General features: G+C 39.8%; 1 protein-coding gene across 2 annotated transcripts in view; it reads left to right on the top strand.

The window, feature by feature from the left end:
• The window catches only part of LDLRAD4 (low density lipoprotein receptor class A domain containing 4), a 179346-nt gene that overhangs the window by 20652 nt on the left and 143083 nt on the right, over window positions 1-15611 (top strand). For both annotated transcript variants that reach the window (XM_086740575.1, XM_086740573.1), the window contains exon 2: window positions 14094-14234. In XM_086740575.1, coding sequence (XP_086596701.1) covers window positions 14094-14234 — 141 coding nt within the window. The remainder of the gene's footprint in view (window positions 1-14093; window positions 14235-15611) is intronic.

Below are 15611 nucleotides of genomic sequence, written 5' to 3'. Positions count from 1 at the left end.
CAGATTCAAAACCAGATCATACTCTGTTTAAAATAAAAAAAAAAATGTTTCCTGTTGACCTCCAGGAATTTCTATATAAAATAAGCCAGTACTTTTGTGATGGTTCTGCATTGAGACTTTGAACTCTACATTGTCCTTAAATATAAGGAGTATGAAATAATTCACAGGCCGAGTACTTTGTGCAGGAATTTCAGGGTCAATACCTCTACGTCTTAGGCCAGACTTTGACCTGCAATACCTATGCTTTGAGTTTGCTGTTAGATGTATTCATGTGGCAGTATATATCTCTGTATATAATAGTATGACTCAAATGTGAACTTTGTAAGGCAAGAATATGGAAAGGTTGGATTTTTTGTTCTTTGATTTTATTTCTTTGTGAAGTATTTGCCTGTATGTTGCAAAGAAAGAAATTATTTTAAGAGAAAACACTGGTATGATTCTTTTATTAATCAGATTATACATGCCTTGTTTTGCTGTTGATACGTGACTTGAGAGAGAAAAAAATTTGGAAGATGCGTGCTGAAATCTTTATGCAAAAGGCAAGATGTAGGCTGCTGATTGCTAGGCATTTGATATAAATAAGCTTTAAGTGAAAAAAAAATGTGAAGCCCCATTGAAGTTGGAGATCTGATCTAGAGAGTTCTACAGTGATTTAAGGGGTAGTCCATGCTCATTTCAGTTACTTAGTTTTCACCGTGTAGGTACTTGTAATATTTCTTTACTTTTGCTCTCCATAGCATAAGAGAGAGAGAGTGAAATACTTAATGTTTTAAAAAATAAGAAGGGACAAAGCATTCCTCTCTCTCTTTTTTTTTTTAAGTTTTCCTTTAATATCTTCCTATGTCTATCTATACACATAGTATCTCTCCATAGCCTTAGTCTATACAGATCACCTTTAGTGTCAAAGAAAAGAGGGAGCAAGATATTTAAAATATTTAAAATAGGAGTTTAATTCAGTGAAGCAGAGTTACCTTAAAAATACATATGATTAGCTCCCAAAGTGTAAAAAATGAGAGAGACCCACTGAACTTAAGTGTATTATTAGAAAGGCGCCTAGCCTGCTGTGTATATTGGCCATTTCTTTGATGCTTATAATTTTGACACTGGTTTTGTAGACAATCTTAAGTGTGTGAATTCCTCCCATCTTTGATGTCATAAAATAGAAATTTTTTTTTTACTCAAGTTTTGTCTGATATAATTACACTTCTAAAAAGCTAGTGATTCTCTGAAGAACCCTCATCGGCTGTTTGGAAATTAAAAGTAGAATTAATTCTTTTCTTCAGTTATTCCTTTGTGAGTGTCTCTGTAATACCTGGCATTTTAAAATGTTTGCCCTAACTTAGTAATTTAAGTGTTGCAAAGAACAGCATCCTACAACTGCATTCCCTAGAAATCACCACAGAAATAAAAAAGTGATGATTTGATGTCTTAAGAAATAATGTTGAGGAACAGCACAAAACTGCATCCATCTAGTCTGATAATAGCAGCTCTACCATAACTTTGCCTTTCAAGAAGAGTAAGCAGATGCTTTGCTGTGTCATATCATGTGAATGTTGATGTTTTAGTCATAAGACAGTATATATTTTTTCTTTTATTAACAGTATTTTTAATGTGTGCTTGTAGAACAAGATTTTTTCATTCTGTATCTTAAGCTTTGACGAAAATAAAACCGCACGTGTGAGGTCGTGTTTGGAAATCTGGAAAATGTGTTTAAACCAAAACTGTATTCTTTTCCGTCAAATATGCTACCGTTTAAGCAAACATTTAGCAACAGCAATATATTCTGAAGACTGCAAGTTCTTACTGTTAACCATGCATATCTGTTTATATTTAAATGAACATGGTCATCTTCTTTAACTGGTTAATCCCATTTTGAAGCCTCTTACGACCGCATACTGTTTACCAGTAAGTATCAGAGGATGCATTTTTTGTTTAAAATCAGTAATCTCAAAACCCCTGACACATAAGTCTTCTAAGGAAATTTTTCTTACGTTTCCTGTAACCTTGATCTATTATGAAGGGGGCTTCCTGCCCTTCTAAATGTCCTTTTATCAGCGTGTATAGGCCTGCCATCGTTGCTTCTGTCTTTGTCTCTGAGGTAGTAGAGCACATTAAATTATTTGCTGTCAACTCAAATACAGAGTTACTGCATTAAGTGTAAAAAGACATATGTCAGTATTACTTCCTCACTGTTATTAATTATAAATTCTCCAGATAGTTTGTTCATAGTCCACTGTAACACAAAGCACCGAGGCCTTGCGCAAGCCATTGCTAAAGTACGTTAGGTGAATGCTTTTTGTGTAACTTTGCAAAGAAGTTTGCACACTGGAAGCTGCATCTCAACTCAGACCTTACAAACAGGTTTGGTACACAAACTTACTAAAAAGTGCCAGCATGTTCACAGTGTTCATTTAATTGTAGCCTTCATCATATTTCAGTAAATAGCTGAGAGCTTAATTGGGCTAAGAAAAAAATCAGGGAGCCCTACAGTAGCTATGCTACTGTAGACTTTCACTCACCTTTGAATTTGATCCCCAAATACTTGTGTGCTAGATTACTCTGTGCCTTACCTTGGTAGCTGTTGAACTTACTTTTTCTTTCTTGAAGATGTGTGATCATTCTTTTTATTTTCATCTATCTGAATGCAGTGCCTGCAAATCATAAAATGTTTTTAATCTGCGGTCTGGATTTTGGAATTATCACCTCTCTGGAGAAGTATGTTTTTATATATAACACTCAATAGTAACACATTTTATGTTTTAAAGAAGTATTTTCTAACAAGGAAAATGAATCTGTTCAGATGGTGTTTCTTAGCATCTGAACCTAATTTTTTAACCTGAAGGACCCTAAATTAGAGGAGTGTGATGGAACACAAGGAAGCTCTAACAAATATTTTGTTCCTTTGTTTTTGCTTGAAAATCAGCAGCATGCTGTATTAGCTGGCTTTTCTCTTTACTGTGACTATTTGAAGTCTTCTGAGGAGAGACCAGTGCTGTGAAACTGACCTCAGTTTAATTATGTTGGCTTATAAAAAACATAGAAAATTATCCCCATCTTTGAACAGATTAGCAATAATGAGCTGGTACAATATGACAAACTACCTCGCCCACAGTTAAAACACAATTAGCTGCTCTTGAGTTACTGATGCTCTGGCTGTTTTTGTTCTTTCGTGGCTGTTCTGGTTTTGGGTGGTTCTCTGTGTTCAGCACATCACTTCTATGGTTTTTAACATGCTTTAACTTGTCATTGATACACTGATAACTTGAGCTGTAACCAGAGATTTGTCCTAGCCCATCTCTTGTCCCCACCCAAAAAATTCTGTAGGGCTTCTGGTAGATACGTAGTGGCAGATTAAAATTACATGGCTGGAATGGTTATCGCTGTCAGCCGCCTCCCCTGTCTCTCTGGCAGACGTTGCTGTCTCAGGGCTGGCCTGGCTGATCTGCATGTCAACCATGGTAGTTTCCATTCCAGCATATTAAGGTAAACCACAGGCAGAAATAATGTCCAGAAGAGCCCTGGGCTTGAGCTAGTGTGTCTGGATTTTGGGGTGTGGTTTGGAGATCAAATGCTGCTTGGCTCTCTAATGCAATGTGTATTTTGTCAGTAAAGTCAGCTTCATCCATCAGCAGTACCCCAAGCCCAGCTCACACATTCACACATGCGTGACAGGCTGGTATTCCCTCAGGTGTGAGCCAGGTGATCCTCCCTTTGCAAAACTTTTTAGGAACAGGCAAGGATAGTTAACCTCTCAAAGCCAGCTGTGCCAGCAGGGTGCCAGGCTGTGCAGCTCCACGCAAGCCAGATGTGCAGATGTCAACTGTGAAGATAAGAACTTACATCACACCTGGGTACCCTGGCACCATCCTTCCTCCCTCAACACCCCGCTCTGATCTCTTCCCCCCTCACCACCCTGCTGCTTGGTCACCGGGGTGGTGCTCAGATCAGGGGGACTGCCTGATTCAAACAGACCTGATGAAAACCTCCTCAGTTTCTCTGTCTCCGTCCAGAGGAGCGGCTGCACGTGGATGGGAACCGCAGCCGATGGCAGAGGAAGGCTGTGCTCACCTGTTGGGCAGCAGTGCCAGCCCAAAGTGTTTGGTTATGGGGACGTGGCACTCCAGCTCATTTACGTTGATTGAAGATAATTTCCTGGGACAAAGAAAAGGCACTTCTGTAGCCCAGGGGTGTTCTTCCCACTCAGCATCACAGACCTGCTGCATGCAGTGAGCATGGGAAGGATTCGTCAAGACGTTTGTAGCGGAAAATGTTAGGCAAGCCAAAGGACTACTAACTCTGCTATATGGAAATGCAAATAGGTGGGAGCCTGTGTGCATTTGCAATGCAGTACATATTTTGGAGGGAGTGTTCATGAAATTGACTGGAGGAGAAGGCAAGGGGTAGAAAAGAGGGATTTTCTAATAAGAAAACCATTATTTTCCTTACTTTTTTAAAGGTTTAGCCATAAAAACCTAACCTTCTGGGAAAGGTAGCAAGGTGAATAAAATGTGTGACTCATTTTTTAGGTAAAGCTGAATAAGGACTGAAGGATTAAATAACAAATGATACAAGACTGTACTAGTTTGTAAAAAAAAACATTTTCTATGCTGTATGATGCATGGAGAGCAGTCTGGCTGTACTCTATGTATTATTTTGCTTATATATTTTTTTTTTTGTTACATAAAGACTGAGGCACAGTGACCTCAGTTAGACACTCTTTAGATAATTCAATGTAAAGGGAAAATAACTTTTAAAGTACAAAAACTAACAGTGTTACTACATGAATATGCAAATCTCTGCAGAAGTAGATTGGAGGATATGTTACAGATAATAAAAAACTTGTCATTACTCACATTAGTGTGCATTGTACAATTCAAATGCCATTGAGAAATGAAAGGAGAACTCTCTTATCCATTAAAATCTAGAGTTCACATTACAGGGGAAGCTCCGTAACTGTCCTACATCTTGACATTTAGTAAATACATTCATTTCTCTTACATTTTCTGCACAGTATGCATAGGAAGATGTGTAAAAAAAATACTGTCATCAGTATTAGGTTGACATCTTCTGAACAGCCACCTGGAACATGGTACACTCTTGCCTGCATTGTACATTACTTGTATGGAAAATCAAGTTTTCGAGTATGTTCTCCGACCCCTCCTTGCTTCAGTAACATTACACGATTGCAGATGAAAATGGTATTTATTCTGTGTTTCAGGACCTCCTAGGAGAGCTAACTGAAAACAGTTCCTGCCTTACAGGGGTCACAGTATTAAGTAATCTGTCATAATTTAATAACAGAGAATATAAAGACAGCACTTTTTCCCACCAGTCATCCCATTTTTCCTAACCCCCAGACAGTCCTTGGTTATTGCAGTTAACCATTGTGTCCTCATCTGTGCCCGTTTTTAGGACTGCATTCAAAACTTAGCGATGCATCTGTGAAGTGACATGGTTTAGTTTCTGTTTCTCTGGATTCAAAGGTTGTGATGTTGCCTGATAAAATGGTCTGGTCTGAAGCTATTTGCTATGCAAACAGTATTCTACAGAAAAAACAAGAAGCTGCTACAGTACATGATTTTTAATTTTCTATTGCTTTATGTATGCAGCATTCTACAAACCCGGTAAGTGATGCTGCTTGTGATTATTAAAGATTTCTTAAGATGAAAACCAACTTAAATAATTTTAAAATATTTACCATAATTCAGGAATTCTTTGAATTGTATTAAGGAGAACTAGATGTTAAAAAAATCTCATTTGCACATACCCTTTACTCCTCATCTGCACTTGCCCATGATAATGACATTGTACTTGACAAAAATTATAAGGTACATATTTAATGTATTTTTAATCGTCTCCTCATGTAATTTCACAACTGAAAATGAGAGTGTCATTAGCTGAGTCACCAATGTGCCTTCCTCATACTTGATTAGGAAAACTCTGCTAGTACGTATAGAAATGTCAGGGGGAGCTGGGGGCTCCCCAGGGGTCCATCAGGGCAGGGCCAGCCATCCATGGCCCATCCCACTCCCCCAGCCAGAAGCAGGGCAGTGGGGGGCACCAGGGCAGCCCCAGCCCTGGGCATCGGGCACCTCCCTGGGGTGAGGTGATGGGCCGGGATGTGGGCCCATGGGTGTGCCTGGCATGCCATAGCAGACCCCACTTTGTCACTGCATTGAACTGGAAGAAACATGAGGCCTTCTCAAGGCTCGTGGAAACCCACCCCTTGTAGGTCATTCCTTCTCGGGAGCTGGAGTGAAGGTGTTCCTGGTCCGTCACCTTGGCAGCTGCATGCGTGGCGCTCAGTGTCCTTCTTTCTGTGGGCTCTGACCCAAGCACCACAGGTCAAAGCCAAGGCCGTGATTCAGTTCAGTTGTTGGCACTGATGCAAGGCCCTGAGTGGGGGAGCGCAGGGCACGTGGTGCTGGGAGGACATTCCTGCAGGAGCTTTGTGGCTGGAGAACGTGTCAGGCTGCTTTGGTGGGACTGTAAAGGAGGCTTTACGCAAGTGCGGAGAAGGGAACACAGTTCTCAAGTTTTGTGGAGAAATTCTGGTGTTTCAGTGCTATCTGGGCATAAACGGGCAGACTGTTGTCAGGTGAGGAAAAGCAAGTGGGTAGAAGGGCAGGAAATACAAACCTTGATACTGCCTTGCTGTTTTACAGAAAGATAATTGATAAATAGAAAAGGTCATCCATAAAGGTGGCAATAAAATAAGCTTTCCTTTATTGGCCTTTCCCTATGGTAGCTAAACGGGCTATTTGGATGAGCCTGATGGTATTCGAGATCTCCTTGGAGCGCCTTGTCCGTTTGAGATAAGTGCTGTGATGGGAAGTGTTGCCTCCTCGTTCTCGAAGAGACCTGCCCAGGGGAGCTGCTGGTCCCTGCTGCGAGGCTGTGGAGGCTGGAGGCGTGGGCAGGGTGGTGGCTAAACAACAGCCAGTCTCCTGAATTTACTGTAGATGCAAAAGTTTGCAGTGTTGATGAAAAACTCTTTCCATAATGCCCCAATGGACTCCAGGAAGAGACCTTTCTGTTTCTTTTCACACTGAAGACAGGTGGGGGACATATAGGGAGGAAAGATCGCAGACAAAAAAGCAACCTCGCTGACAAATCTCAAAATAAAGCAAGTCTCTCAGTTGTCCCCACAACATCTCTCGTAATTTCATTCAGGCTGTTAATTAAGGTGAGCTTAGTGAACTGTCCTAACACCCTGAACTGGTGAACTGAACAGCGGATTTCACTACCTGTGTGTAAGAATATCGTGTTTGCTTCCTTTAGCTGCTGGCATAAATAGTAACTCGTTGAAGGGCATAGCTTCAGGCTTTGCCTTAAGAAGAAGATGAAAAAATAGTTGCTGGATAAACAAGCGAGCATGAGGGCCTGCAAGAGGGTAGCAGCTCAGCAGATGAGGCTAGTTTTGAACCAGTAACAATCTTCTTTCAATCAGCCCAGTTTTAAGGCAGTAATCCCCCCCCACCCCAAGCAGAGAAGGCCTCTTGGTCTCCGTGCTGCGTGCGTGGCTCTGAGAACAGACCCCTGTCCTGCGCGGGGCCGCGGGCAGTGAGGACAGGCCTTGGCTGTGGCTTACAGCTCTTCTTCTTACTCTGCATAAGCTGATCCACTTTCATTTTTGCTGATATTCTGCTTGGCGTTCTTTTTATGAAGTGTTTTTTTGTTGTTGTTGTTTTATAAAGACCTATTTATCCCTCCCTTCCATGCACCAATGGAGGTTTATTAGATGACGTGGCAGCCTGCCATCTTCCTTATTAACCAAGCTTTTTTCCCAAATAAACATGTTCCTTGTGTACACTGCCTCCTATTTATGATTTACTCCCCACAGTAAAGCTACAATCTACAATATTAAAAATAATACGCAGACAGATGTTTATCAGAGGTTGAACAGGGTTTTATTGTACTGACTTTGGTATTTGCGGTTAATATTTCTTTAATCTCTAGCGAAGTGTGCTTCCTCCCACCCTCCCCAATGCACTACTTCTGCCTCTTACTACCCTTCTAACAGGTGATGATGCCTTTTAGACCTATTTTCTTTCAGCCTGGTACGTGTTGCAATATAAACAGGAGTATGAAGAAGTATGATGACAAAATGGAGTCTTTATGTGAAGAAATTAGACCTTTATTTTAGAGATCCAGATCCACTCTGAGGCAAAGAGGTTTTCCCCTTCTATGCACGTGATGCCAGCAGGCAACGTGATCACCTTCTGCTGGTTGTACTGCCAGGGCTGCTACTAGTTCACAGGATTTAGGAAGAGCACCTTTACACTCCAGTGATGTCCCAGGCATCACTTAAGATTTCATTTTGTGCGTTCAAACTGTGTTACTACACTTCAGCCACAACAATTTGAGATCGCTGGCTGTGTATATACTTTCTTATTTTTTATTCGAATGAATGGAATAGAACTCTGCCCCTGGGTCAGAGAATCTTCTCAGACCCATTAAATAAGTAGCTGTGACATGCATCATAACAGTGGCCTAAACTACCATATTTTTTCAATATGACACTTTGTCGCTTTTTTTTTTTTCCTTGGCCTGTGGTTGGACTTATATTACAAAAGCAAACAGCACTTAGCTATAATTAAAAATGCCCTACAGTAAGTGGGATGACAAAACAATGGGAGTGCTGTTCATATGGATGAAGTCAAGTGTAAATGAAGTCTAAAAGAATTAAGTTGAATGCAAGGATAAAATTATCTTGTTGGGCAGGCACAGAAACTGTAAAATAAGCCTACCCAATACAGCAGATCTTGCATTTCACAATAAAAAAAAAAACTGATCAGAGCAATTTTTTATATCATGAGGCAAATCCATCTTTTGCTCTTGTAGTTGAAACATAACCTTCAATTAACTATTTGAAATGCAGTTGTATATTACTGAGTATTTGTATATAGAGAGTTTACACATACAAGCATCTACCTTGAACACATGAGCAGTATACTTATTTATACTGCTTGCATACAGTTTATAAAAATAGGAAATGTTCATAATAGTATTCTTAGTATTCCTGTTTTTTTCAAGGTAGTCTAGCTCTACCTGGAAATATTTTTATTAATACTTTATATTGAAGAATCAGTACATCAGCAAGACAAATTTTAAAATTATACTGCAGACATAATTACGAACATAGTAAGACATAATTATAAGAAGGGCTGTTTTTTTCAACCTCCAGTATCTGCTATTTTGCTTCAGTTTAGCTCTAGTCAGAGTCCTGCTGACCAACCTACTGATGTTTCACTAATTGCCACTTGAAAATGAAGAGGAAAACTGTCTAGCTTTGGAACATTATTCATGAAGGAAGGATTGTGCTGGCTTGTTTTCAGAACGGCAGCTTTCCCCCCCTCTTCTTGTCTAGACAAGCCAAGTGCAAGACTTCAGACTGAAAAAGGTTCTCTACTGTGTTATTAGGCACATTGGTCTGGTCTGGATTTCCCTGTCACTGTGTTTCGAGGTCACTCCTATTATTCTGGTACAGACCTCTGCAGCTTTATTTACCAACTTTCAGTTTGACGATACTCTTAATATTTGCTTTCGACTATCTCCATCAACCTGACTTTGATCCACCTTGCTTTACAAGGAAGGGTTCTCTTCTGGTTTTAGTAAAAGCACACACTGTTTAAATGCATTTACCTTGCAAGCTACTTTAAGGTACTGAGCTTTCATTTACAAGTAGCAAATACCTGATGTTAGGTAGGTTCTCTTTTGGGAAGTATCTATATTTTCATTGAATAATCTGTTTAATTCATTTGCCCCATTCATACATTTTTCCTTTGAGTATTTCCTTCAGACTTCAACAGAACGTGATTATGCAGCCTATGTTTTGCACTTTTGTGTCCTCCATTGTGTATTAAATTTTGTTAGATTTGGAAGTTACATTTGCACATGCACGTGTGGTGGGTTGATGCTGGCCAGCAGCTAAGCAGCCGCATGGCTGCCTGCTCACCGCCCCTTCTCGCCCCACAGGAAAGGGAGAGAATAGGAAGAGTAACAGCAGAAAGACAGTTTAATAAGTGAAGGAAAGAGGGGAAAGAAGTCATGCAAAGGCAGTCACTCACCACCTTCAACAAGCAGACGGATGACCAGCCAGTCTCTGAGCAACGGGAAGACAAACCCCCTGTTTTCTATTGCTATATGGCATGTGTCACGGAAACTCACAAAAATTAAATTCAATGAGGTGATAAACTCAAATGGGATTTATTTGTAACAAACTGATAATTAATTCAAACTTAGCTCTGCTTTTAACCAAAATTGTTTGAAGTATCCGATATCATTAACAATTGACAGATTAGAAATGTCACTCAGGAATTAATACTGCACTTAGGAATTCCAGTGATCCAAAATGCACAATCACTCACCTAACAAAGGGGGAGGGCTCTCAGCTTCAAGGAGTTTCCTTAAGCGGCATCCCAACCTAAAGGGAGAGTTCCAGACTGCAGACCAGCTGCTCCCAGGAGGATGACTCAAGCTTGCCTGCCAGCGGGGGCTCCATTTATACCCTAGTTGAATCTGATCTGTGGCCATACCTGGTCACGTCAATTCTCCTTGGCTGAAGACTCCACTTAACAACAGTTACATGGTTCTAGAAGCTTCCTAGCTTAGCGTGGGTGTACCTACCACAGTATGGAGGATCACTTTGGTCAGTTGGGGTCAGCTGTCCTGGCTGTGTCCCCTCCCGGCCTCTTACCCACCTCCTGCCTACTCCCTGGAAGCAGCACCTGGATGCTCTGCAGGCACTGCACTGGTGTGTTACCAACATGGTTTTGTTCACAAATCCAGAGCACAGCACCATTATGCTATTATGAAAAAAAGTTAACTCCATCCCAGCTAGGCCCAGTACAGGATGACTACTTACCTGGCAAACAGATTTGGTGAGAGATCACAAAGTAAGATTATTTTGGCAACAGAGACCATTTTAAAATCAACACAGAATTCCTGTGATATTGTGAGCAACCTTCCAGTCAACATGGGTGTATCAATAGAGGACAAGGGGCCTGATGAATTTTTAAATTCACCATCACAACGGCAGTGTTCACATATCTGAGGGAATGAGGAAGTAGCCATAAAATTTTATAAGAAAAGTTGACTCAGTCTGTTTTTTTTAACTCTAATTTCAATGTGATCCATTATCTAGGACAAAAAAAAACCCCTTAAAGCAAACATTCTTTCCTCTGGTCCTCTTATGGTAATGCTAGTTAAAAACCAGAACTTTAAGACTTTAATACAGCTACTAAAAACTTAATGCTTCATTTGGTCTTTTGTCTGAAGATTGTATACTCTGGTGCCAAATAGAAACCCAAAGTTCTTAGCTTTAATTGCTTTTGAATTTACATCTTGCTTGAGCATTTTATATCAGCCACAGGGGAAGTGTGGAAAACTTTACATTAGAACTCAACACAAACACACAGGAAAGAATTAAATATTGTGGCCAAAGTAACATGCCAAATGTTCTAACTTCAAGCAATATTGTCTTTGATATTTGTCTTTCAAATAGAAACAGTATGTCCTTTACTACTCTAATTTCACCCTGTGTTATGTTCCTCATTTAAGATACCTGGAAAGTTTGAACCCTTTCAAGCCAAGCTTTCTAATCTTCCAAGGCAGCTTTGTTCTTGTCTTGTTCCAGTTTCTTACTTCATGAAGTTGCAGAAGTGAGTCCTAAAGTGTTGCAATTATGAGTTTGTTAATATTGAGACCGATCTTCTAAGTCTCCTTTCAAAAAGTAACTGCTAATGACCTTCTTAGTTCCTTAGGTTTCAAAGGCTTACTCTGGTTATTATTTTTTTAATACTCTTTACTGAAACCAGAGAAACTAAGCCCTTAGATGCCTCTTGAGTTCTTTGCTGCAGCAGAGAAGGACAAGATGACAAAGGAACGGGGAAAAGATTTTGTTTGTACAGTATTTTATTCTACAGTTTGAGTAGGTCAAGTACTATAGGGTTGGACTGACAAAGTGTAAATCTTGAGGACCTCGTTTAGGCAAATGCTCACTGATTTTTAAGTGCAGCCTGACCAAATGGAATAGACGGATAGATTTTTTTTTTTCCCCCCGACAAGAAATGCTTGTTTTTCTTGCACAGTATTTTATGGCTTTTATTTATATTCCTAAGTAGCATTTTATATGTTGCACATGTTGATGCATATATTTTTGCAGCAGCAGCAAATTCTTGCTGGTATGTTTACCAAAATGGCATTAATACTTCTGATGAAAAGTGTTTAGAGTGAAGTCCGCAAATCGCTTCTACCTACAAAGCAAAGAAAAATTATTTCGTTCACTTTCCCAATTTATTTTTCCCCTCTTTCTCTGTTACCTTGCTTATGTTACACATCAGATACATGTGGGTAAGTATCACACCTCAGTAACTGTTGTAGGGGCTTTTTAGAATTTGAGGTCCTGTTGTCTCAGTTCAGAGTAAGTCCAAGTGCTGTTCAGATTAAAAGAAAGTCTCGTGTTGATACTGCTGAAGATGAGCAGATGCTGTCTTTTTGCTGGGAAGGACCAGAGATTATGTCTCTTAAGCAGAATCAGCCACCCCAAACTGCAGCCTTAGGGAAGCCTAGGGTTCAGGGAATGGCTCGGCTTTAATAAACTACTTGGAGTGTTCCGTGTTTTTAATTCTGTCTACTTTGCCTTTACTTGTGAATGAGAGTCTCCAAAATTCATCAACATGCTGGAAGTGTAATAATTAAATTATAATTTGTCTAGATATAGTATGTCCTCTGTTCTCTCTGTGTAGTGTATTTAACTTTGGAACAAGCCTAGTGAGAAAGCTTTTTATAATTGCACGTATATTTTTGTGAACTAATTACATCTTAAATACTTACTATAAAGCTTTGTTTCTGGAAGTGACATTTAAATGATCAATTTAGCAGAAGGGCAATGGAATTTTAATTACGAACTATAGTAGACATCCTTAGTACATAAAGCCTTATTTAAATATTGAGGTATTACAGCTTCAGGCAAAAGTCAAGTCAGTCAGACTGAACCCCTGTCTGACTGGGCTCTGAAAATAAGAGAAAAAAAACATCCAAGATGACAAGGCACTGGACTATGATTCCCATAAAAAGCTACCACTAGTTAGCACTTCAGTAAGCAAAAGGCCAAGAATGGAGGTAATGCCATCGTTGTCTGAGGGAGTAACTGCACAACTCTGTTGTCAGTGTAAAATTTGAGTGGGAGACGAGGTTAGGAGTTTTTCCTTGACATTTTTTTTTGTAAAAGCTAGGTAGCAGTCTAGTGAAGTATCTAACAGTATTAGTTAGCCAGCCTGCATCATTTTGCAGAGAAAGAAGGAGAAACTGGAGATAACAAAGTTTTTTTTTTCTTTAAATACTTGGTCTCACAGGAATTGTTCTCATGGCTGAATCATATTTAGGGGAAACTGTTCATTTCTTTGTAATTAACCAAATATAAAGAATACAGCATGCTTGCATATAGCGTTCAGACACTTTATAGAGGTTTTAGATGTTTACTGACTTTGTAAAGCAAACTGGCATGTGGGAGTTCAACGTGCAGACTGAGTGCTCGATTGTAATTAGTAGGGAGACTGGCAAATTGGCTTTGGGAAGATAGTTAAGGAATAATTGTCTGTGTCTGGACAGGATTGTTCCTGGTTACAAACTATACTGTTGTCTTACAGCTGATGCTGTTTTACATTGTGCAAGACTTCTTTTTCAAAATTGTGGGACAATTACTATTTTTATTCATAGTGCTGTCTTGCCCCAAATACGCAAGGTGCCACACAAACATTTAGGAGAACATGGTCTTTGTCCAAAGTGAATTGTAATCAACATGACCTACAAAAAAAATATTGCCTGTTTTTTAAGAAGTTGTTGAATTTCCACAAATGGCAAATCTGGTTTACTAGTGGATTGATTCTGGTGATCTGGAATGTGTCACGTATATATTTATGTGTGCAGAGCTTACAAATAGTATATTATTTTGGGGACTTAAAGTGCCAAAGACCTGTCCACCATGAGAGCATCTAGATGAAAAAGATTGCCTATAATATCAGTCATTCTAGAAGGTAAGCACCAGTTACCTCACAAATTTTTGTTTTGGTTTCTTTTTTGCCTTTCAGAGTGCAAATTCACCTGCGCCAGTGGTAAATGCTTGTATCTTGGTTCATTGATTTGTAACCAACAGAATGACTGTGGGGATAACAGTGATGAAGAGAACTGTCTGCTTGTAACAGAGCATCCACCTCCAGGCATCTTTAGCTGTAAGTACTGGCTTCTTGCGTGCATCCGTGTATGTATGTATGTTGAATATGTCTGTTCACCTTGGAAATCAGTCTGTTCAGAAACTTGGCCTGCAGTATGATGTCTTGGGGAGATGAGACAGAGGAAGTAAATACTCTTTTTCTCTGAACCAGCAGTGATTTGTAACACGCTTTCTCTAGGTTTCTAAACCTGGAAAGTTGTAGTTACGCAAGGGGAGTTTGTGCTGCAGATATTGAGGTTATAATCATATGGATTGTATGTGGCTTCTGAGAAAGAAAGCAAAGGGCTTTTGTAGGTATGTATTTAAAATAGCTTTAGTTCTATTCTTTGGTGCATAAACATCTCGCATAGCGTGCCAGAGTTTATCACCAGAATTGATGTACACTGAAAGCAAACTTTTTTTTTTTTTTTTGGCATCTTCTGCATTAACTTATTTTTAAACCACAATACAGCTTTCTGGATGGCGGAGAAATGTTCCAATATTGCCTCTGGTGTACAAGTACAACAGAAATGCTCTTACATTACTTAGTACTTTCCAAATGGTTTGGCTCTGCCAATACTGACATCCCTCAGCGCACTGTTTCACCTCTGATTGTGACTATTGCTTAGGAGTATCTGTGTTAGTTATGTTGTTATTAATAACAGGAATTGCAAGCAGCATCTATCTGTGATTTTTGTAATGAACCCACGTGCCATTAGGAGTCATGGGAGTGGATTCATAATAGAAGAAGAAGTCAAGTGTTGGATATACAGCTTTCCTCCTCTGCCCTCTAACCTTCAATTGAACTTGTGTCTACATGTTGTACTGTAAATCTTTTTAAATCTTGTACTTTGCAGTACTTTGGTACCTCTGCAGTGATTTCAGAGGTTTTGAAATAGTAATGAACTATATATGCTTGTCTGTTATTTCTTTTTTCGTTGTTTTGATCTGTTGTGGAACTCTTTCCAAAGCCCCAGGACTAGCCATAGGCTTTGGTGACAGGTCCAGAACAAAATGCCACATGTATTTGCCCATGAATTTACATTGGCTTTTGAGTTGTAAAAAAGTTATGCCTTATTATTGGCGTATGTAAAACCTGTCAGCATATCTTTAAAGTTCAAATAGAGGAATTTCTTTGACTGAGATGCTGTACAGCTCTTTTCTCAAATCAGGCCAGCACAGCTGTTTGCCCAAAAGGAGCTGTGAAAACCACTGTGGTAGAGATAGAGGGAAGGACCTTGGTGACAAGCAGGTTGGGGCATTGCAGGTGGTGGCCCTGCACAGCTGCAGTGTGATGGCAGCACTCTATGAGTTCCTAGGTAGAGATCCTAGGTGGAACTCCAAAAGCCTCCTTCAGCTTAAGGTCTGATAGCTGGGTTGCCAGTGGTTTTCCAGT

Source organism: Chlamydotis macqueenii, chromosome 2 (genome assembly GCF_036417535.1).
Source record: "Chlamydotis macqueenii isolate bChlMac1 chromosome 2, bChlMac1.mat, whole genome shotgun sequence".
Lineage (NCBI taxonomy): Eukaryota > Metazoa > Chordata > Aves > Otidiformes > Otididae > Chlamydotis > Chlamydotis macqueenii.
The sequence above is the reverse complement of the archived record's forward strand: the minus strand, read 5'-3'. Positions and strand labels throughout refer to the sequence as shown.